At 40.4% G+C, this 23,812-nt stretch overlaps 1 protein-coding gene and 1 non-coding gene across 2 annotated transcripts in view; one reads left to right on the top strand and one right to left on the bottom strand.

Annotated features, from left to right (window-relative positions):
• The window catches only part of rspo4 (R-spondin 4), a 34,813-nt gene extending 27,899 nt beyond the window's left edge, over positions 1-6,914 (bottom strand). Inside the window, exon 1 of the mRNA XM_017718275.1 lies at positions 6,771-6,914. Within this exon, the coding sequence (XP_017573764.1) occupies positions 6,771-6,876 (106 nt within the window). The 5' untranslated portion in view covers positions 6,877-6,914. The remainder of the gene's footprint in view (positions 1-6,770) is intronic.
• Positions 6,915-22,583: 15,669 nt separating this feature from the next.
• On the top strand, positions 22,584-22,745 carry LOC119262540. The gene has a single exon (XR_005129737.1). It is a non-coding gene; the product is annotated as a U1 spliceosomal RNA (small nuclear RNA).
• Positions 22,746-23,812: the final 1,067 nt, after the last annotated feature.

Consider the following 23,812-nt stretch of genomic DNA (forward strand, 5'->3'; position numbering starts at 1 on the left):
CAGGAGAAATGTGAAATACTGGTCACTGGTACTAAAACTCAGAGAAAGCTGCTTTATAAGATGCTCAGCTTTATAGCTTCATACACCCCCCCCCCCTCCCCCCTTTTCTACATTTTATAAATATTGTCAGCGTCAGCAAATATGTGCATCAGCAAGGGTCAAAAGCCGAAGTGAATCAGAAATCAAATTGCATTTTTCTTTATTAACGTGACATTTTTGTATAAAGCAGGATATTCAGGTGGGACATAACTGTGTTTGGGACAAAAGCAGGCATTCTGAAATTCCACGGAGTTGGACTTTGAATCTGCAGAATCTGCCCATTTTGCAGAAGAAACAAAATTATACCGTTCATCTCTATTCCCCCTCTGTCTGAAACGCTCTGTTAGAGCTCCTGTGTCTTTAAGCCCCGCCTCCCGATGAGCCCAGTGTGCTCTGATTGGTCAGCTCGCCCACTCTGTTCTGATTAGTCAGCCTCCAGAGCGTTTCCGCCCCTCCACGTTCCGCCCCGGTCTTGCAGTCTGCAGACAGACCCTTCTCTCCTGAGCAGCTGTAACTCCGCTGTGGCTGTTTCTCCAGCGGCGCCGGTTCTGCCGGATCAGTTTGATCCAGAGTGGATCGTGAAAGTCCGGTCAGCATCTCCAAACACTACAACACTGACCACACTCTACCTCCTCCAGCTACTTTGACAAGCTTTATAGAGACGATCCCTGTGGCTGCCAGCACCAAAGACGATTAAATCACTCTTAAAATAGCTGGTTGTTCGACAGTTCTTTAGTAAAGACAATAATATAATATGTTGACGTTTATCTTCTAACATAATTCATAGTTTGTTAACAGCTTGATTTAAAAAATTACTTGGAATACATTTTGTAAAATTAAATTCCATTTAAATTGAGTGCTTTTTCCTTCTCCTGTGAAGTTTTCATTTTGGAGATATTAGTCTGACAATATGTAAACTCAGAAGACTCGTGGAGGTTCTCTGGTGGTTCTGGATGGTAAAGAAAATGTCTATGTCTGTGTTGTAGTCACGGCGACGCCTGGTTCCCATCTCCACCACTGTAAAGAGGTGGTTGGTTAGTTGGTTAGTGTAGTGGTTAACACCTTTGCCTTCAACGCTGTAGACTGGGGTTCAATCCCCCACCAGGGCAAACACCCTACACTATATCAATAAGAGTCCTTGGGCAAGACTCCCAACTCCACCTTCGCCTTCCTGTCTGAAAATGATCAAATTGTAAGTCGCTCTGGATAAGAGCGTCAGCCAAATGCCATAAATGTAAAGACATCTGAACCATTTCACACCAAACCACCCTGAACCGCTCTCTTCACATCTCAACCACTGAATAATGTAGACAATATTATAAATGAGTTGATTTTCTTTCCATGTTCTTCTTAATCATTTCCCATAAGTGATTATCTGCAGCTCTTTTTGAGACGTAGATGAGGCAAAGTGTCAGTGCAGTGAGACTTCTAGCCAGCATCCACACTGCTCTCACTTTTCTTACATTTACTTGGCAAAGGCAACAAAAAGACTTCAGGAAAAGAGACGTGAGGTTACGGTTTATTTTTTGTCATTCTTTTACTTTGTGTGAAAAATTATGATGAATGGGCCAATATAAATGGTTCATGATTTAAACTGAGACCGTTTTACTGAGTTACTGTTTAAAGAAAAACCCATGCGCGAGTGTAACTATGTAACCATGAAAATCATGGTTCTTCTAAGGTTCTTTACGTGAAGACAATGGTGCTATACAGCATGACCACTCAAAGAACCACTTGCATGCTTAAAGGGCTCTTTGCGCGGTGAAATGGTTCTTCAGGACAGAAAATGTGTTGCATGTGGGTCTGTAAAGATCTTTTTGAGAATAGGTGCTACATAGCGCCAAAAAGTGTTCCGATATTTTTACAAGCTTGACACTGTGACAGTAGAAGAACCCGCTTTGGTGCTAAACACAACGCATTTTTAAAAAGGTTCTATAAGCAAGAGATGGACTGTGTGTGGTCTGTGTGGTCATGCAGGTTGCTCCATCATCAACTGACCCGCCTTGTGGCATCACAGCCTCACAGCGCTGTAGCCTTATCGGCTTGCTGACTCGCATCTTCACAAAGTCAGAGCCTCGATGGCTCACAGGCTGTTGGTTACTCAGCCTTACAGCCCTGCAGCGTCATAACCTTGCCAGCTCACTGCATCACAACCTTACAGCCTTGCTGGCATGCAGCCTCGCAGCACCGCAGCCTCGCAGCACCGCAGGCCTCGCAGCACCGCAGGCCTCGCAGCACCGCAGCCTCCCAGCATTGCAGGCCTCGCAGCACCGCAGCCTCGCAGCACCGCAGCCTCGCAGCACCGCAGGCCTCACAGCATTGCAGGCCTCACAGCACCGCAGCCTCGCAGCAGCACATACTTTTAGCCTTTTCTCAGTGTTGTAACCTTGTAGCCTTGCTAGCCTCACAGATCCACAGTGTCATAGCCTTTCTGGTTTGCAGCCCCACAGCCTCTCAGCCCCACAGCCTCCCAGCCCCACAGCCTCCCAGCCCCACAGTCCTCGGCCTTGCCAGCTCACAGGCTCAAAGCCCCCCACAGCCTCATTGCCTTTCCAGCTCACAGCACCGCAACCTCAGCATTGTAGCTTCGTAACCTTTCCAGCTCACAGCCTCACAGCACTGTTGCTTCACAGCCCCACAGCCTCACAGCACTGCTGCTTCACAGCCCCACAGCCTCACAGCCTCACAACCTCATAACCTTGCCAGCATACAGCCTTACAGCACCACAGCCTCGTAGCCTTTCCAGCTCACAGCACCACGACCTTGTAGTCCCACAGCATCACAACCTCATAGCCTTGACAGCTCACAGCCTCGCAGCTCCACAGCTTTGTAGCCTTGCCAGCTCACAGTCCCACAGCCTCACAGCATTGCAGCCTAACATCATCACAGCTACATAGTTAATCATTTTTGGTTGGCATAATTTTTCCTATCCGCTGGAACACAGTTGCAACCAAACATCAAGTGGATTTCAGAGGCGGCAAAAACTGCTACACAATTAAAAACAGTTCGGAGATGTGAGGTTTAGTCCAGAGAGCTACAGACACTTAAAACACAACTCCTAAATCTCTCTGGATCTCCTGAAGCACCTCTCAAAATCAAAAGGATTAAATACGCAGATTCATTTCGAAAAGCAAAAAGATCCAATTTTATTACAGCTACAGGTCTATATACTCAAAAAGATAAAACAAACACTTACATAAACGTGTATTTGACCTCCTATATCCCCTATAACAGCACTTAAGTAAGATCAGGCAGCATCTATTTCCTCAGCACCATACTTCCTTAAAACAAAAGCTGGTTCTTATAAATGCGAGCGTCCAGATAGAACCGTGCTTTTCCACTCACAGCTCAGGGAACAGGGGCATAGAAACGTGCTCCAGGAGGAAGAAAGAGGAGATTTAGCTTTTTTGCTCTCAAACAACTGCTGAGCTGCTAGAGGAACAACAGGAGTGCATTAACAATCAAAGAAAAACGAAGCAAATTCCCATAATATAAACACAGGAGGGTCACAGCGCTTAACTGAGCACAGCACAGCTGTTTAAGCTCAATATCAATTGTCTACAAACATCACGTATTGGAGAGCAGGGCACGACCGAACACTGTGTTCTCTGCTTAATCATTCTTAAAAATCCGAGCAAGATTTTTTGTATACAAGCAATTTACACCAATTAGGCATAACATTCTGACCACCTCCTTGTTTCTACGCTCATTGTCCACTTTATCAGCTCCACTTACTGTATAGCTGCACTTTGTAGTTCTACAGTTACAGACTGTAGTCCATCTGTTTCTCTGATACTGTTACCCTGTTCTTCAGTGGACAGGACCCCCATGGACCCTCACAGAGCAGGTACTGTTTGGGTGGTGGATCATTCTCAGCACTTAAAACACTGTGTCCACTCATTGTCCACTCTACGCGACACACCTGCATTTTTGGTTCACCCTGTAGATGTAAAGTCAGAGACGACAGCTTATCTGCCGCTGCACAGTCTGTGTTGGTCATCCTCTAGTCCTTCATCACTGGTCACAGGACGCTGCCCACAGGACGCTGTTGGCTGGATATTTTTGGTTGGTGGACTATTTCCAGTCCAGCAGTGACGCAGAGGTGTTTAAAAACTCCAGCAGCACTGCTGTGTCTGATCCACTCAGACCAGCGCAACACACACTAACACAGCACCACCACGTCAGTGTTACTGCAGTGCTGAGAATGATCCACCACCCAAATAGTACCTGCTCTGTGAGGGTCCATGGGGGTCCTGACCACTGAAGAACAGGGTAACAGAGTATCAGAGAAACAGATGGACTACAGTCTGTAACTGTAGAACTACAGAGTGAAGCTATACAGTAAGTGGAGCTGATAAAATGGAAAGTGAGCGTAGAAACGAGGAGGTGGTCAGAGTGTTACGCCTAATTGTATAGGACTTCTAGCCTTCATAACTACAGAACGGTTTACGGTACAAACATCATCCCTACTTCAGAACATTCAGGAGATCCACCCCTATGTCATCGAGCTGTGACATCAGCATCAGGGAGTAATTTGGCTCGGAAAATCACCTAAAATCCTGATATGATTGCTCTGCTGTTTGGCCTTCATATTCCACCAAAGGGTTAAAACAGCGACAAGATTCACAATCAGATCAGTAATCAGACTCTGAACCACCACCCAGAGCGATTTCATCCACCTGTGACCGTCCATCAGCCAGAGATCAGCTCCAGCATCACCCGAACCCCCTCGCTACTGTCATACTACATCTGCTTTCAGCCTTATTATAAACAAAGGCCTTTCCGTTTACATTGATTTAGAGTATTAAACATACCTGATATTAAACATGTAACTCAATTTATAATTAAAAATAAAGCCTGTCTTACTGTGAATCGGAGTTTTAGCGCTGAGCCTGAATCCAAGAGGACAGAGAATCAATGAAAGACCACGTCCACCTTATAATTGTTTATTTTAGCTCATAATAACCAACAAAATTAATCACCATCAAAATTATCGCTCTTCCAGCTCACAGACACTCTGACGTCACAGTTTCTGAAAAGATTTCTACACCTGCACTCGTTTTCAAGATCTCTGTCATTTAAAAAGTACTAAATTTAGCAGGCGCTTGGTAAATCTTTGATCAGAAATGACCCAAAATCATAAAGATGTCAAATTTCTGTTATTTACATGTCAAATAATGGCATATTTGAGCAGCCCAGGGTCTCCTGAACATAACAACATATGGCCTGTGTGACCGTCACATGTAAACACTTTATAACTGCAATTGTTATTGATCCAAAAAATACCAAAAATATAATAAAATCCCTGAAATATTCTAAGGGTTAAAACCTTGAACACTCAAAAAATCCTTTGCATGATTAAAGGGCTGTTCGCGTTGTGAAAACTCTTATTCTATTTTATTCTTATTTTGTTGTAAACAGTCTAGAGATTTAACTTTCATTTTTATTCTCTATAATGTTTATAATGTTTACACTGTTTCCCGTTTCTATTACTGAGTGCCTCACTCCTGTTACTCCGCTGCTGCTGTAATACTGTGAATTTCCCCGCTGTGGGACTAATAAAGGATTATCTTATCTTATCTTATCTTATCTTATCTTATCTTATCAGGTTCTTCAGATTGATGGAGAATGTGTTGTATATGATTCTATATAGCACAGTTCTTCTATTGTTATGATGTATAGCTTGTAATAATAGAAGAACCCTTTCTGGTGGTAGATAAGATAATCCTTTATTAGTCCCACAGTGGGGAAATTCACATTTACTATACAAACTATAGATAGATAGATAGATTGATAGATAGATAGATATTAGCACTATAGTATACAGATTATAAAATACTAAAGGTAAATAATATGACAAAAATATAAACTATATCCTTCACAGAAATTAACAATATGAACAAAAAAGCAAAAAATAATCACCCAATTATCCAAATTGCTCATGAGGTACTGGTTGATGTTCCCCATGGGATGGTGAGGAGTTAAAATATAAAGATTATAGATAGAAAAGCTAAAAATCTTTAAACTATAGAGATATTTTACACATATCCCACATGGAGTATTGGTTCTACTGGGAGCAGTGCTGGTTGTGCAGTTATTATTATTATTATTATTATTATTATTATTATTATTACATATTTTGCCATATGTCTCACCGCTTGAGGTAATCTTTATTTATATGAATCTGTATTGGCTAATTAGCCTCCATGCACAGTCTAAACGTCCTGGAGAAGTAAAAAAATTATAATGTGCGTTTTTTGCGCAGTCTAAAAACGCTAATTAGCGGTAAAGTCGCTATTTTCAGAGGGAGGTGAGCAGTCAGCTGTGAACTTTCACCTCTCCACACTGCGCCAATAAGTGCTTTCAGCTGTTTCTTGCAGCCCAGTTAAAGCTTTGGGCAAACACAGAGCAAAAAGCGCTTTATAGACTCCTGAAGCTACAAAGACCTGAAACTGAAACTGCGCCAAACAGGACAGAGTCCTAATGATGTTGATCATCAAGAGCCTGAACTTCAGACAGGAGCTCAGGAGCTCAGGAGAGCAGCGCTGAACAGGAACGTGTCAGATAGTCAGACTGCAGCACGAACACAGAGTTTAAAGTAATAAGATCTGAAGCGCTTTTTGCGCTTTTTGCGTTTGGCGCAAAATTCAGCAGGAAAGTAAACGATGTTAACACGTGTTTATATCGCCACTGAAGTCATGCCAGAGAATACAGACGCGCTCAAGCCTTACCGCTTCGTTTTCTTGCCGCAAACGTCAACATAACGGTGTGACAGACGAGGGAAAGAAGAGCAAAGACCCGCAGCAGAGCGCCGGACAGCAGCAGGTTCCGCCGCATTGGAGCGCCTCGCACGGAGCCTGAGAGAAACTGAAGGAAGGGAAAAAGGAGAGAAAAGAGGTGGGGGAGATGGACAGAGGTCTCCCTCCCTCTCTTTCTCTTACTCTGCCTCACGGAAAGTTGCGGTTAACTCGAGCTCAAACCGCCAGGATCCACGTGTGGCGGTGGGTGAATCGGTTCTTCAGAATCGGTTCTTTCCAGCAAACCTCTCAAATTTGATTCAGATGCCTGAATCAAGCTGTTTTTAGCAGAGGTGGACGAAGAACACAAACCATGTACCTGAGTCAAAGTCGAGACCCCCAAAGTAAAATATTCCTCCAGTAAAAGTAGAAGTTCCTCCCTTTAGACCTCCACTTGAGTAAAAGTACTAAAGTATTTACCTTCAAATGTACTTAAGTATAAAGTAAAAGTACTAAAAGAGTAATTCTGGCTCTGATGTCCTGTTATCATTTTTATAACCAGACTGGCTTCATGAACTCATTTCAGGTGAAAGTCCTCCAGCGTCTCTCTTGGTAAACCAGTCTTTTAATAGAACGTCATTAATTAGTGACGCTGACGTCTATTAAAATGATCAGAAGCACAAAACACTGAAGGTAAACAGGTTCCATCAGGGAGAACCGAGTGGCTCTGAAATCACTTTTTACACACAAGCAAAGTTTCAGGTTCAGATTTATTTACAACTTAGTTCCAAGTTTAAGTTGAATAAAAACTGGCTTTAAACTCAGGATCACAGATGAGCTCCTTTACTATGTTGATCTGTAGGCGTCTGTTCATAAACATAAACCAGCCCAAACTCATTTACTATCAAATGAAATGGTGTTTGTAGAAATTCAGAAAAAAGCCGCGTCAGTCTCGACTGCATATGTGGACATATTTCTATATTGTGCTCTATTTACACAAAGTTACACGTCTGTCTGTCTAGCCATCTGTCTGTCTGTCTGTCTGTCTAGCCGCCTGTCTGTCTGTCTATCTAGCCGTCTGTCTGTCTATCTAGCCGTCTGTCTGTCTATCTGTCTGTCTAGCCGTCTGTCTGTCTGTCTGTCTGTCTATCTAGCCATCTGTCTGTCTGTCCAGCCATCTATCTGTCTGTCTCTATCTGTCTATCTGTCTGTCTATCTAGCTATCTGTCTGTGTGTCTGTCTATCTATCTGTCTATGTGTCTGTTCATCTGTCTGTCTGCCTATCTATCTATCTCTCTGTCTGTCGCTCTGTCTAAGTATCTATCTGTCTGTCTGTCTGTCTGTCTGTCTGGTTTAACAGGTGACCAATTGCTGATTCTAAATGCATTTGGTGGTTTTTCTAATAGGATCTAAAGGTGTTCTATAGGAAACTAGTGGTCTCTGTAGATCATTAAGCTAATTCCCATTAGAAAGCTGTAGATGTGATATAATGTAACAATTTATTTTGCCTGTCCTAATCTAGTTTTTTTTTTCTAGAAAGTTTGTTTGCTATTATTTCTATTTCTATTGCATGTTGTCAAAAAATTAGAGGTTGATAGAACTCGATTTTAAGCCTACTTCAAGTGAAAGATCTTAAAGCGCATTCTTTTATTCATATTCGATTTGCTCAGAGCTGTTTTTAAACAGGCAAATTGTAACCAGATACATTTATTCAGTTACCATGAAATAACAAATGGACCTTTTTTAGATTGTGTTTCCCTTTTGCTTTTACTTCTACACAAACACATTTGTGTGGAAAAGGATCTGCTTCCATTTTAGTGACTCACACTCAGTGATTTAGCGCTCTGTTTTTCTGAGCTGCTGAGCCGCTCTCAGTTTTGAGATTTCACAGTTTATTTTAGATCAAAAGTATCCAAAAAACAGCAAATTCGTGCTTGAATTTTAGTTCCTATGCTTACACTAGAGGTATTAAGAAGCTTCACTGCGGTTCTGTAGTTGAACTCTGCGCTTGAAAAGTTTCTGGAAGTAAACAAACTTAATTGTAATTCTATTTGAGCCAAAATTTCACTGACGTTAGATTTCTTTTGTTACCTTATTCTCGGTTCATATTGCTCTTGTATTGTTTTGCTGCTTGGTTCTACTGGAGGAGGATCGTCTTGCTTCCTCTCAGGATTTCTTCCTTGTGCTTTTAGGGAGTTTCTTCTTCCCACCGTCACTCTTGGCAAAGCTCCTGAGAGCTTGGACCTGGATTTTTTTCTATAAAGCTGCTTTGTGATGACTTCTGTTTAAAAAGTGCTGTATAAATAAACGTTGACTTGACTTTTACTTGGATGTTGTTAGTCTGAGTGCTCCACACCACCTCCTGTACACCTCCATGTACAGAACTATGTTTTTAGTAAAGTTCTCACTCATTTTACCCACAAACTCTTAGCAGCATCCAGTTTGTTGCTGCTTTTGTAACCTGGGTTCTGCTTTGGTTCCACAGTGTTCCACCAATTTACAAAAGATATCTGCCTTAGGTAATCCAGCACCTCACCTGACCAACTCTGTCCCATGCGATCTGTTACGCTGCAGCTGTTGTCAAATGCAGACTCAGCATCTGGTCCTGGATTTTTTGAGCACAACTGTGGATGCGACTGATTGGCCACCCAGTACCAGAAACTGGATTAAAGGCCGGCCTGAGCACAGACATTTCAGGGGAGCAGGAACTAAAAGGTGGAATTCCACCAATTTTTCTAAATATCTGCACAATTCTATCAGCAGAGAGATTCAGAGTGGTTTGGTCTTGAATGGTTCACTTTACAGCGGTGGTGATGGGGAACCAGGGGTCACCATGCCTACAACACAAATATAGACATTTTATTGACCACCCAGAACCACCAGAGAACCTACACAAGTTGGAACGTTGATGATGGGGGGGGGGGGGGGGGGGGATAGTGGAAAATCTGAAATGGTACTTTTACAACACTCTGCATGTATCCCTCCACCATGAATGGATATAAAAATATGTTTTAATCTAAAACCTTCTTGTAAATCTATCATAAAACAGTGTCTCTGATGTCAGGCAGCACATTCATAACATTTCCATATGATAGTTATCTGTGGCAGATGCTTTAGGAAGCTTGAACCCTTATTTTTCTTTTACATTTTATAAATGATATAACTATGCAGACATTTCAGAACATTAAGATTAACTGAATTTACAGCATCGTGCAACCACTATTGTCAAAAGAGACAGTAACCATGCTTCACTGGAAAACCAAACATAATATCCAAAGTTCTGAACACAGCCAAAAATACTAGCTCTACTGCCCAATCAGGGTCTCCAGGGTTTAGTGTTACCCACCAAGTTGACGGGAGGCAACATGCATTGCTGTTGGCTGTATATAAAAATAGTCTTTAATTATTATTGAATGAATATAGCCCTGCAATGGACTGGCGACCTGTCCAGGGTGTATCCTGCCTTCCGCCCGAAGACTGCTGGGATGGGCTCCAGTACCCCCCTGCGACCCTGACGGAGAAGCGGCTTAGAAAGTGGATGGATGGATGATTGAAGCATTTGAATTACACGGCGTCAGTAAAACAAACAAACAAAAAAAAGACGATCTCTAAGGGCCCTTGAAACCACCCAAAGCCAGCCTCACCCCATTCATCTAACTCCCCACCAAGACACGGCCAGATCATCAAGTTATTGGCCCCTGGGCACAAATGTTTGGTGGGCTACGTCTTCTGGAGGTCAAGGAATTTTTATGCAATCAAAGCAGGTTACAATGAGGCCTGTGTAGTACCTGTATCTGTAGTATTGAGCACATCACTCCTATAAACACATATGTTTGTTCCCAATGGACATAAATAACAACAAGATTGCGCAGGCAAAACATTTACTCAAATGAAGATGACAAATTAAAATCAGACCAAACGGACATCATGAACATGAAAAAAGCAGATGGTCGAGCATCCTAAGCTAAAGCACACACTGCTCCAGCAGGTGTGGAAAATCCTATAATATCCTATATAATCTAATAAAACTCTGATGTCTGACCAACAAGAATGACGCAACTGGAATCTGTAAACTTCTGTAAAATCTGGACATTTACTACTTCAGTCACACATGCATTTTATTTCACAGAAACTAGATTATAAACTGTATTTTTCTGGTTTTGGTAAGAGCGTCATAGAATTAACTTCAGGTTTGAATTAGATTATGTTGAATTAGTTTATGCTCCTTTGTCTTACTAGAGGGCCACGTATAGCTGTACCTTTTATACAGGACAAAGGAACTTGTTCTAAAATCTGTGCATTTATTTTTATTACTTTTTATTTATATGCTACTGCAATCAATATGCTACAAACAAATGCTAAGTTAAGACCCTATCAACATTCCTCACTGCGTAACTGCTCGGATATGTCCTCATCCTCCTTAATTAGCTTTCCGTTCTTGGCTTCTCTATGCCACCTTGGTTTCTCGCTGCCGTCCATCTTTATGAGATTCATATCTGAAAACTACAAATGAAAATACGAATGAAATATGAACTATGAATTACAACTAACCATATGAACGCACAAAAATTAGCTGAGGCCTCTGTGTGTGTGTGTATATATATATATATATATATATATATATATATATATATATATATATATATATACACACACACACACACACACACACACACACACACACACACACACACACACATATACACACACACACACACACACATATACACACACACACACACACACATATACACACACACACACACACACATATACACACACACACACACACACATAAGGATCTAACAGTCCCCCCTTTGATTCCAAAGGAATCATAGAGTCAGTGCATATGATAAAGTACAGATCACACAACATCAGTGTACATAGCTGGATCAACTATGACAGCAAAGGAATAATTAAAGCTACGATCTACAATTCGTATGATAAAAGAGCGTAAACAAGAAAGTAGACAAGGAATACAAATAAACAGAATCAAAACCACAACAACAATAGGTGCAATTAAAGACAAGTAAGGAGTTAAAGACCCAAACAAGTCATACCAACTACCCCACAAAGAACTCATAACTTCATCCTTAACCATCGACTCAGCAGCATCTTTCATCTTCTTTAAAGCCACAGTAATGTTACCTTCTGGAGCATCGTTAGCTGGGACAAAAGTACAACACTCTGTGTCTATAACATGACCTACTCCACCTTCCTGATGGACAAAACTGGTTCCATTTAGAAGTTAAATAATGTTCAGGTGGAATTTTGTCGTCTAAGGATCTACAACTATGGACAACGGACTTACCGGGACTCCTTAAGATATAAGATAATAACCTTCACTGGAGAAATTAGTGGTGCGAAGCAACAACGACCATCCCAAAACTGAGGAAGTGAATCATAAGCTAGGCTACTGCAAATCCAATACCAATCAACTACATAATTGGTTCCATTAACACCTGGGTTGAAAAAGAAGCTCTATAACCAGGCATAACAGACTTACACTCACCTAGCTTAGGTCTACATTCAACAAAGGTGACCCCACACATGCTGCTACTCAACTTGCCCATTAGCACCTTACCAGTGCGTTCAAAACAAAAGGGAAAGTCTTGACCAACACATGTAGAGATAAGTTGATAGGTGCCATAGCAGTATCGAGGCCAAACTCCCGACAAGCATCACTATCAATTGATCCATTACCTAAAGTCTCAAACCTGCTGTGTTGTTGGCAAACTTCCAAAAATGATTCTGATTATAATAGGAGACTTGATTAGTAGACGTGCGGCAAGTGAAACAAGCTATAAAAGAGAATTAGAGACCACATGGTCAGCTAATCTCATAAATCAACTACCAGAAAAATCAATCAGGGTTATATGTGCACTTAATGTTATATTCAATCAATCTAGGATAGGATAAGATAGAAAATCACTATGTTTCAATACTATTTGAAAATATGATGAGATGCAAATCAATCATAAATGAATCATCAAATCAAACACAAACACAGGTACATCACTAACACAACAGCCCTACCTTGGTCAAAATAGTGTCCCAGTGGGGTGGTCCCATGGGTAATTAGTAATACACAGTAATTCTATGTGTGTATGTGTAAAGTGTTAGTCTTTGGTCTCCGGCATCTCTGGAATAGGTGATTTCTTCAGCCAACTTGCAAGTATCCACTGTGGTGATGAAGTCGTCAGCACCTCTGTTCTCATCACAGCGATCACAGTTGTTGGTGGACCATTGTAAGGGGGAGCGAGGAGGCGGACGCTGCGACAAGCGAGATTTATTATGGGCAAATCCAGGGTCATAGTCAAAGCGGTCCAAGGTCAAAGAGCCAACACGGATAGAATGAGGGTAAGACACGATATACGGCAGAACACAACTGTTAACACATTTAACAGAGACCGGTACAATCATATAAAGACTGGCAAACACAAGGGGCAAACCCAGGGCTTAAATATACGGAACAATGAGGGACAGGTGAACACAATCAGGGCGGAGTTACCAAACCAAAACAAACACGCATGGACAGGACTGGGACACCAAAACAAAGAAGTGCAAAGGAGGAGAGAATCGTGACAACCATACACAGCCTCACCAACCTGGTGTCCACGTCACCTGTAAAAGAAACATCGGGTTTACCTCTGACCCATGGGGTGGTAAATGGTCTACCAAATATTATCTCAAATGGTGACAATTTAGTGGTGGCACTGGGTGTCATTCTAATCTCACGTAGTATGGCAGGAAATAAATCTAACCATTTCTTCCCTGTCTCCATCATTGCTTTAGTGAGCCTTTCTTTCACTGTGCGATTCATCCTCTCTACAACACCTGAGGACTGAGGATGCGTTCATTTCTTGAGGCTGATTTTGAATCAGGGCTGCAACATCTGAGGTAGGAGCCGCTGGCTTAACCCCTAAAGTACTGTGAATAAAGACTTGGATGTAACATGTCTGAGCATTCTTGTGCTCATGTGTGTAGGTTTATACATCAGCTCACAGTTGCCGGGCCAGAACGCTACCAGCCCACTGTGAACTCCACAGATTCTCCAGATTACCCACACCAGCTTTGCCTTTATGTGACATTTCTCAGTATTTATAGCAGAACCATAGGTCTTTGCATGTATATCAATATTAACTGCATAATAATAGTACCACTGCTGAAAAGGGACCATTAGAAGCCAATGGTAACTGTAGACCGGATTAGTTTTCTAATGGAAATTGGCTTAATGTTTTCCATTAGAGACTGCTAGTTTTCTGTAGAACAATTTTAGATCCCACTAGTTTCCTGTAAGATACATTTAGATCCCACTAGGGAATACACTAGTTTCCTGTAGAACACTTTTAGATCCCACTAAGAAACACATTAGTTTTCTCGCAACTGGCCCCTCCCAGTCCTCCATGTAATTTTGTTTAACTCTGGTCTTGTCCATGTCCTTCCTTGATTCTTCTCTGTTCTGACCCCTTGTTTCTAGACTCTGCTCTTGATTGTTTTCACCTGTGTCTTGTTAACCCTCGTTGTTCTTGTATTTAAGCCCTGTGTTTTCCCTGTTAGTTGCTGTTCTTTGTATGGTGTTGTTTCTTAAGGCCTCTGCTGTCTGTCTAGTCTGTCTTCCTTTTCGTTATGTCTGTCCCTTGATCTCTCCATGTTGGCTCTTTGACCCTGGACTGTTTAGACCCTGATTATGGATTTGTCCCTAATAAATTTCGCTTCTCTTAGCATAAGTGTCCACCTCATCATCACTCCCCCGCATTACAAGGAGTTTCCCAGTAGTTTCCTAGAGAACACTTTTAGATCCCACTAGTTTCCTGTAGGATACCTTTAGATCCCACTAGGAAACCCACTAGTTTCCTGTAGGACACCTTTAGATCCCACTAGGAAACCCACTATTTTCCTGTAGGATACCTTTAGATCCCACTAGGAAACCTACTAGTTTCCTGTAGAACACCTTTAGATCCCACTAAACAAATGCATTTATAATCAAACATTGTTCACCTGTTGAACCATTATGATCTTTTACATTGTGATATCAGCCCATGAAAAAAGCCAAACCACATTACAAAACCTTCAGGGACCAACAGAAACTCTTAAAGCCTGGCAATTAATTTACACAGCTAACCTCGCTAACATTAGTGAAACTCACTCGGCTTGATTAGACTATGAAAATTGACCACTTTTCTCTCAGTGTGTGGTACGTTACTTTGGAATAAGGTGTTTTAAAGAGCAAAATATTTGTTGTGTCTTGTTTTCTAAATGTTATCATCTGTTCTTTTTATAGGTTAAAACAAGCATTTCAGAATATCTGCAGTCAAATAAACAGAAGCTCAAATATGAAAGAAGGTGCTATTTAAATTTAACAGTCTGCCATTTTTGAGCACAATTTTGATGATTTTATTTTGGTTTTATTGAGTAAACACTGAAAAAATGGATAAAAAATTAACCCTTTGCATCCCTTGAAGCCAAATGGTTCTGTGCATAGTGAAATGGTTCTTCAGATCGATTGAGAATACTGACATAGATGGTTCTATATAGAGTCTGAGTAGACTGATAAATCAATGTGATCAGTTATTAATCTCAGCGTTACTGAGCTCTGCTAAAGCCTGAGTAGACTGATAAATCAATGTGATCAGTTATTAATCTCAGTGTTACTGAGCTCTGATAAAGTCTGAGTAGACTGATAAATCAATGTGATCAGTTATTAATCTCAGCGTTACTGAGCTCTGCTAAAGCCTGAGTAGACTGATAAATCAATGTGATCGGTTATTAATCTCAGCGTTACTGAGCTCTGCTAAAGCCTGAGTAGACTGATAAATCAATGTGATCAGTTATTAATCTCAGCGTTACTGAGCTCTGCTAAAGCCTGAGTAGACTGATAAATCAATGTGATCGGTTATTAATCTCAGCGTTACTGAGCTCTGCTAAAGCCTGAGTAGACTGATAAATCAATGTGATCGGTTATTAATCTCAGAGTTACTGAGCTCTGCTAAAGCCTGAGTAGACTGATAAATCAATGTGATCGGTTATTAATCTCAGCGTTACTGAGCTCTGCTAAAGCCTGAGTAGACTGATAAATCAATGTGATCGGTTATTAATCTCAGCATTACTGAGCTCTACTAAAGCCTGAGTAGACTGATAAATCAATGTGATCAGTTATTAATCTCAGCGTTACTGAGCTCTGCTAAAATCTGAGTAGACTGATAAATCAATGTGATCGGTTATTAATCTCAGTGTTACTGAGCTCTGCTAAAATCTGAGTAGACTGATAAATCAATGTGATCGGTTATTAATCTCAGCGTTACTGAGCTCTGCTAAAGCCTGAGTAGACTGATAAATCAATGTGATCAGTTATTAATCTCAGTGTTACTGAGCTCTGCTAAAGCCTGAGTAGACTGATAAATCAATGTGATCGGTTATTAATCTCAGTGTTACTGAGCTCTGCTAAAGCCTGAGTAGACTGATAAATCAATGTGATCGGTTATTAATCTCAGCGTTACTGAGCTCTGCTAAAGCCTGAGTAGACTGATAAATCAATGTGATCGGTTATTAATCTCAGCGTTACTGAGCTCTGCTAAAGCCTGAGTAGACTGATAAATCAATGTGATCGGTTATTAATCTCAGCGTTACTGAGCTCTGCTAAAGCCTGAGTAGACTGATAAATCAATGTGATCGGTTATTAATTTCAGCGTTACTGAGCTCTGCTAAAGTCTGAGTAGACTGATAAATCAATGTGATCGGTTATTAATCTCAGCGTTACTGAGCTCTGCTAAAGCCTGAGTAGACTGATAAATCAATGTGATCAGTTATTAATCTCAGTGTTACTGAGCTCTGCTAAAGCCTGAGTAGACTGATAAATCAATGTGATCAGTTATTAATCTCAGTGTTACTGAGCTCTGCTAAAGTCTGAGTAGACTGATAAATCAATGTGATCGGTTATTAATCTCAGTGTTACTGAGCTCTGCTAAAGCCTGAGTAGACTGATAAATCAATGTGATCGGTTATTAATCTCAGAGTTACTGAGCTCTGCTAAAGCCTGAGTAGACTGATAAATCAATGTGATCGGTTATTAATCTCAGAGTTACTGAGCTCTGCTAAAGCCTGAGTAGACTGATAAATCAATGTGATCGGTTATTAATCTCAGCGTTACTGAGCTCTACTAAAGCCTGAGTAGACTGATAAATCAATGTGATCGGTTATTAATCTCAGCATTACTGAGCTCTACTAAAGCCTGAGTAGACTGATAAATCAATGTGATCAGTTATTAATCTCAGCGTTACTGAGCTCTGCTAAAATCTGAGTAGACTGATAAATCAATGTGATCGGTTATTAATCTCAGTGTTACTGAGCTCTGCTAAAATCTGAGTAGACTGATAAATCAATGTGATCGGTTATTAATCTCAGCGTTACTGAGCTCTGCTAAAGCCTGAGTAGACTGATAAATCAATGTGATCAGTTATTAATCTCAGTGTTACTGAGCTCTGCTAAAGCCTGAGTAGACTGATAAATCAATGTGATCGGTTATTAATCTCAGCGTTACTGAGCTCTGCTAAAGCCTGAGTAGACTGATAAATCAATGTGATCGGTTATTAATCTCAGCGTTACTGAGCTCTGCTAAAGCCTGAGTAGACTGATAAATCAATGTGATCGGTTATTAATCTCAGCGTTACTGAGCTCTGCTAAAGCCTGAGTAGACTGATAAATCAATGTGATCGGTTATTAATCTCAGCGTTACTGAGCTCTGCTAAAGCCTGAGTAGACTGATAAATCAATGTGATCGGTTATTAATTTCAGCGTTACTGAGCTCTGCTAAAGTCTGAGTAGACTGATAAATCAATGTGATCGGTTATTAATCTCAGCGTTACTGAGCTCTGCTAAAGCCTGAGTAGACTGATAAATCAATGTGATCAGTTATTAATCTCAGTGTTACTGAGCTCTGCTAAAGCCTGAGTAGACTGATAAATCAATGTGATCAGTTATTAATCTCAGTGTTACTGAGCTCTGCTAAAGTCTGAGTAGACTGATAAATCAATGTGATCGGTTATTAATCTCAGTGTTACTGAGCTCTGCTAAAGCCTGAGTAGACTGATAAATCAATGTGATCGGTTATTAATCTCAGCGTTACTGAGCTCTGCTAAAGCCTGAGTAGACTGATAAATCAATGTGATCGGTTATTAATCTCAGCGTTACTGAGCTCTGCTAAAGCCTGAGTAGACTGATAAATCAATGTGATCGGTTATTAATCTCAGCCTTACTGAGCTCTGATAAAGCCTGAGTAGACTGATAAATCAATGTGATCGGTTATTAATCTCAGCGTTACTGAGCTCTGCTAAAGCCTGAGTAGACTGATAAATCAATGTGATCAGTTATTAATCTCAGCGTTACTGAGCTCTGCTAAAGCCTGAGTAGACTGATAAATCAATGTGATCGGTTATTAATCTCAGCGTTACTGAGCTCTGCTAAAGTCTGAGTAGACTGATAAATCAATGTGATCGGTTATTAATCTCAGTGTTACTGAGCTCTGCTAAAGCCTGAGTAGACTGATAAATCAATGTGATCGGTTGTTAATCTCAGTGTTACTGAGCTCTGCTAAAGCCTGAGTAGACTGATAAATCAATGTGATCAGTTATTAATCTCAGTGTTACTGAGCTCTGCTAAAGCCTGAGTAGACTGATAAATCAATGTGATCGGTTATTAATCTCAGCGTTACTGAGCTTTTTTAAGGGATGATGAAACTGAGCTGTCTCCTTGGTAGTGGATGTGTTTGTGGGTGATATGTGTAGCTTGTGGAAGCAGCAGTGGCCTGAAGCAGATGATAAGTGAAAAAGAAAAATTTAGAAATTTGGGAAATTAATTTAATTGATATTATTGATAATGCTTCAGTTAATTTATTATTATTATTTTTATTATTATTTTATATGAAACTATAATGACACTGGTCATTCTTTCTACACTGCAATATATGATGTTACCAAAATAAATCATCTTAAATCTAGTCTAAGTACATAATATTTCTTATTTTGAGATGTTTGTATGAATAAGATGATATAACTTAATTCTAGCTGTTGTTTACTTTTTTATTAATTTTATCAATTAAAATGATCTCACTATATTGGCAGATTTTTTTATTTTATCTCATTTCTTTAAATAAACAACATTATCTGTCAACATAGTGAGACCATTTTACTTAAAATTACTTATAAAATTACTCAATATGAGTGAAAAGCATCTAGAGATAAGATGATCTTATTATAAGCTGACAATAACATCAACATCAGGAATATTAGATACATCAACTAGATGTAAGACAACTCAACTTGCCAAGATGCCGTTTTTTTGCAGTGTGTCTAAGCTTGTATTACATTGATGCTCCAAAGCCTTTGACGTGTCTCAGCTTTTCACCTTATTGTGCAAACAATAACTCCCACACCATTTAAACCCCACCATATTTAGAGCGTCTATAAACTCAGGTTTATTCTCGGCAGTGGTGGATTTTATAGCGGTGAATATTTTGCTGGCACATCGGAGCCACAGATACATTTAGTGTGGGTAACTGAGACGTTTCGCGGTCAGCTTTGTTTGTTTTATCAAAAAAAAAGTTTAGGGTATCATTAGGGCTTTTTTAAGGAAGAGAGAGGTTATATATAAAGTTCCTTTCAGTGGCCACCATGTGAACGTGTGCACTCGTTCTTAACAGATAACAAATGTTTAGCGCAGAAGCTAAAATTAGATTCGAAATGGAAAAAGAAATCAAAAAGCAGGGCAAATAAGCAAGTCATTAAAACCGGCTTTATTGTGTAATTAGGCTACTGTCAGCTCTGGGGTCGCTGCCACTGTGTTCCAAATGGTTCTCAAATTTTCCATTTCAATGTTCGCTCACTTTTGCTCTTCCGTATGGATGAATGTTCCGCTCCCTGTACGTTTCTAGGTTGTAGGAATTTTTTTTTTTTTGTGAGTGATTTGTCTCAGCAGTGAACGGCGTAGGCCTGTGTTGTGTTACAGACACTGACATTTAGTGTTTGCGTTGCAAAACACAATTATAAGAGGTCGAGGAGAAAAATAAACACAATTTCTGTTGTGACAGAGTTTCTGTGTACTAAACAGCTGTTGCGAAAGAAGTTTTGAGCAATCTGGAAACCCCAAACTCATTCCGTAACTCATTGTTTTGGTGAATGGAAGAAACTGTTGTGTTGCTCCAAAACGTTGTTTGCAGGATCTTTCCTCAACAAGTGCCAGTGTACCAAAGAATATCACTCTCTTTTATTTGATGACAGACGTCCCCTCCCTGATGCAATCATTCTCCAGACAATACTGAAAGGAATGCAGCTTGTTAATTCATAAGTTATGCAGTTAAAGACAGAAAAGGTCCAAGACCGGTCTGACATTTGAAAAATAGCATGAAATATTTTGTTTTTGGCAGAAATTAGTAAAACATTTTGGTTGCCTTGATTAAAAGTCACTTTTTGTGTAATGTCTTTAGGAAAACGGGAATACCAGAGCATCTCTATAATGATCTGTAAGCCACGGTCAGGACAGAAAATGGACAAATTGATCCCACATTGGCAAAGGAGTTAGATAAGCCTGCATACTATCACCATACCTGTTCTACCTGTTTGTAGAACATACTGTATAATGAGAGAAGCAGAACTGGAGAAAGACGATGGGGGATTCGGGATTGTTGGCAGAGCCACCACTGACCTTCGATGTGCAGATGAGGCAGCACTCAAGCAGAAAATCTGGACAACCTGAAGGCCCTTATGATGTAGGTTAATGAGCAGAGTGACCTAAACTCAATGTGAAGATGAACAGGGTTATGAAGACAGGAAAGACGTTAACTTCGCCACTGATGGAGAACGTGTGGAGAACGAGTGGGCCACTTTTGCCCACATGGATCAATTATGTACAACAGAAGATCCAGCACTCAAGAAATGTGACACAGATCGGCGCTCGGCAGAACAGGGATGAAGGAAGGATCTTTAAATGCATTTTTTTTTTCAATTGAACCCTCTGCGTTACATTTCTGTTGTCAGTGATGACATTTTTCATGGTAGCTTTACAGTAAAGTAGAAAAATGAGAGCTAATTAATGAGTTTGCTGAGTATTTGAGTTTAACAAATGAGACAGTTGGGATTTTACAGTCATACATGAGGCTTTACAGTCAGTGACAATCATATCGGTCAGTCCATTGTTGCTTAAGTGGCTATATGTTGTTTGTAGAGAGCAACAGAACCCTTTTTGGTGCTATATAGAGCCGTTTTCAAAAGACTCTATGTAGAACCATATACAACATCAATCAGAGCACCAACTGTCCATCAATCTGAAGAACCATTTCACCACACAAGAACTGTTTAAGCATACAGATGGTTCTTTGAGTGTTCAAAGTTCTATCGAACCCTTTTTGGTGCTATATAGAGCCATTTTCAAAAGACTCTATGTAGAACCATATACAACATCCATCAGAAAACCAACTGTCCATCAATCTGGAGAACCGTTTCACCACACAAGAACTGTTTAAGCATACAGATGGTTCTTTGAGTGTTCATAGTTCTATAGAACCATTTGTAGAAAGCAACAGAACCCTTTTTGGTGCTATATAGAGCCATTTTCAAAAAGACTCTATGTAGAACCATATACAACATCCATCAGAGAACCGATTCTCTATCTGTCTGAAGAACCATTTCACCATACAAGTGTTTAAGCATGCAAATGGTTCATAGTTCTACACAGAAACATAATTTATATTAAAGAACCCTTGAAGAACCCTTTAAATTCGGAAACAGCCACAAAGGTTTGGTATGGAATGCCGGGATCACAGCCTGGAAGCAGAAGAAATCTAAAGTGTGCTGTGTGAGGATGTGAACTCCTGATCCGGCCTGTGTCTGATGAGCGCTCCGAGCACGTGCAGGGGAGAACGAGAGGTTCCCTTGTGTTCATGACAACCCGTTAAATGCGCAACAGATGCGGCGCTGCAGCGTGCGAGACGCTGGCCGCTCGGTGGCACGCCATGCGGCCTGCACCTCTCGCGCCTGCTCGCCGTAGCACAGACTCTCTGCAAGCCTTCCTGGCCACAGCTCCGCTCCACCGCTCCTCCCTACTAAAGCCAGGCCAGCTCCAGCACCGCCCTAAATCTCAGCAGACGTTTGGTTCTGATGCGTCCAGTTGGTTGACTTGTCTCTGGTTCTCCTTCAGACCTCTATGGATTTTTTGGTGAGAAAAGCTCATCAGAGATGATTTTTTAGGTGTTGGAGAAAAAGAGCCCTCACGCAAAGAACCATTTAATCAAGGGTTCTTTGAGTGTTCATTGTTCTATATAGAACTAAACAGCTAATCGGATTGATGGAGAATGTGCTGTGAATGCTTCTATATAGAACATGTTTGAAAAAGGTTCTATATAGCACCAAAACAAAACAAGCTTGATATCATCACAATGGCAGAACCTCTTTGGTGCTGTATAAAACCAAATACAACACCTTTTCACCGTGCAAAGAACCATTTAATAATGCAGAGTGTTCTTTGAGTGTCCATTATTCTGTGTAGAACTATTTACTTCACTAAAGAACCCTTCGGGATCAATGAAGTTCTCTCTATCTATCTCTCTATTATCTTTCTAAATTCAGAAGCAAAATATTAGAGATGATGAAATAGCAAATAAAACAATATAAGGAATTAATAGAAATTAAAATCAAATCAAATCAAATCAAATTTATTTATATAGCGCTTTTTACAACTGATGTTGTCACAAAGCAGCTTTACAAAAATGGGAAAAAAGTTAAAAGTACCTTAAAAGTGCTAAGGTAAAGTGCATTGAAAATTATAGAAGCTTATCATTTATCACCAGATTCTGGTTCAGCCCAAGGCAAGGTTCAGCAAATGTACTTTGGCTGTGCTGATCCTTGCGAATTCCCCAAATGCGGGAATTTCAACTGCAAAATTTCTGGTAGTGGAACACTGTGTTCATGCTCTCCCCTGACAATTTGTAAATTTCCCCTGCAGTGGGACTAATAAAGGATTATCTTAAAGAAAGAACAATGATATGCGGAGTCCCCCAGGGATCAGTTCTCGGACCTTATATCACTTTTCAAACTGTCCAGGAGTATTCTTTGATATACAGTGTCAAATGCGGTAAAACCTGGACTGATAAATTACCTGAGCCAGTGTTCAGCCTTATATCATTCAACACACAGAAGGAAAACACAACAGGGTTGTAAAACAAAGGACTTACATGATACAATTTGCAATAAGATTAGAGTAAAAACACAAAAAGAAATCAAAACAAAAATGAAGTGCAGTAAGAATAAAGCGTCTTACATGCTTAAAAAAGATGGTCCTTCAAGGGTTTATTTATCTATCTAAAACCACAAACACTCAAAGAACCCCTTGCATGATTAAATGGTTCTTTGCATCATGAAAAGGTTCTTCAGATTCAATGCACTTTATCTTAGCACTATTTTAATTTCTATTAATTCCGTATATTATTTTATTTGCTATTTTGCCGTCTTTAATATTTAGCTTCTGATTTTTTTGTGTTTTGATTCATATGACGTATGATACATTTTAGTGCTCCTCCTCATGCAGGGTTCTTCTATTATGATGTCAAGCTTGTAACTATAGAAGAACCCTTTTGATGCTAGATAGAAACCTTTTCAAAAAGGTTCTGTGTAGAACTATATAAAGCATATTCTCCATCAAGCAGAAGAACCATTTCACCATACAAAGAACATTTTAAGCATGCAAAGGATTCTGAGTGTTCATGGTTCTGCGTAGAACTATTTTCTTTACTAAAGAACTGTTGAGGAGACATCATTTTTAAGTGTAAGGAGATCTAACACCTTGCAGAGTTTAGCTCCAACCCGGAGGCCTTCAGGGGCATTTGAATGTAAGAGCCAGGTGTGTTGGATCTGAGCTGTCCAGGGTGGTGAATCTCCAGGACTGGGATTGAGCACCCCTGACTTAGAGGCTAAACAGAAGAGGTCCGAGAACTGATCCCTGGGGGACCCTGCATGTCATAGCCACCCTATCAGATTCACAAATGTCAG

This window comes from Pygocentrus nattereri, chromosome 26 (assembly GCF_015220715.1).
Source record: "Pygocentrus nattereri isolate fPygNat1 chromosome 26, fPygNat1.pri, whole genome shotgun sequence".
NCBI lineage: Eukaryota > Metazoa > Chordata > Actinopteri > Characiformes > Serrasalmidae > Pygocentrus > Pygocentrus nattereri.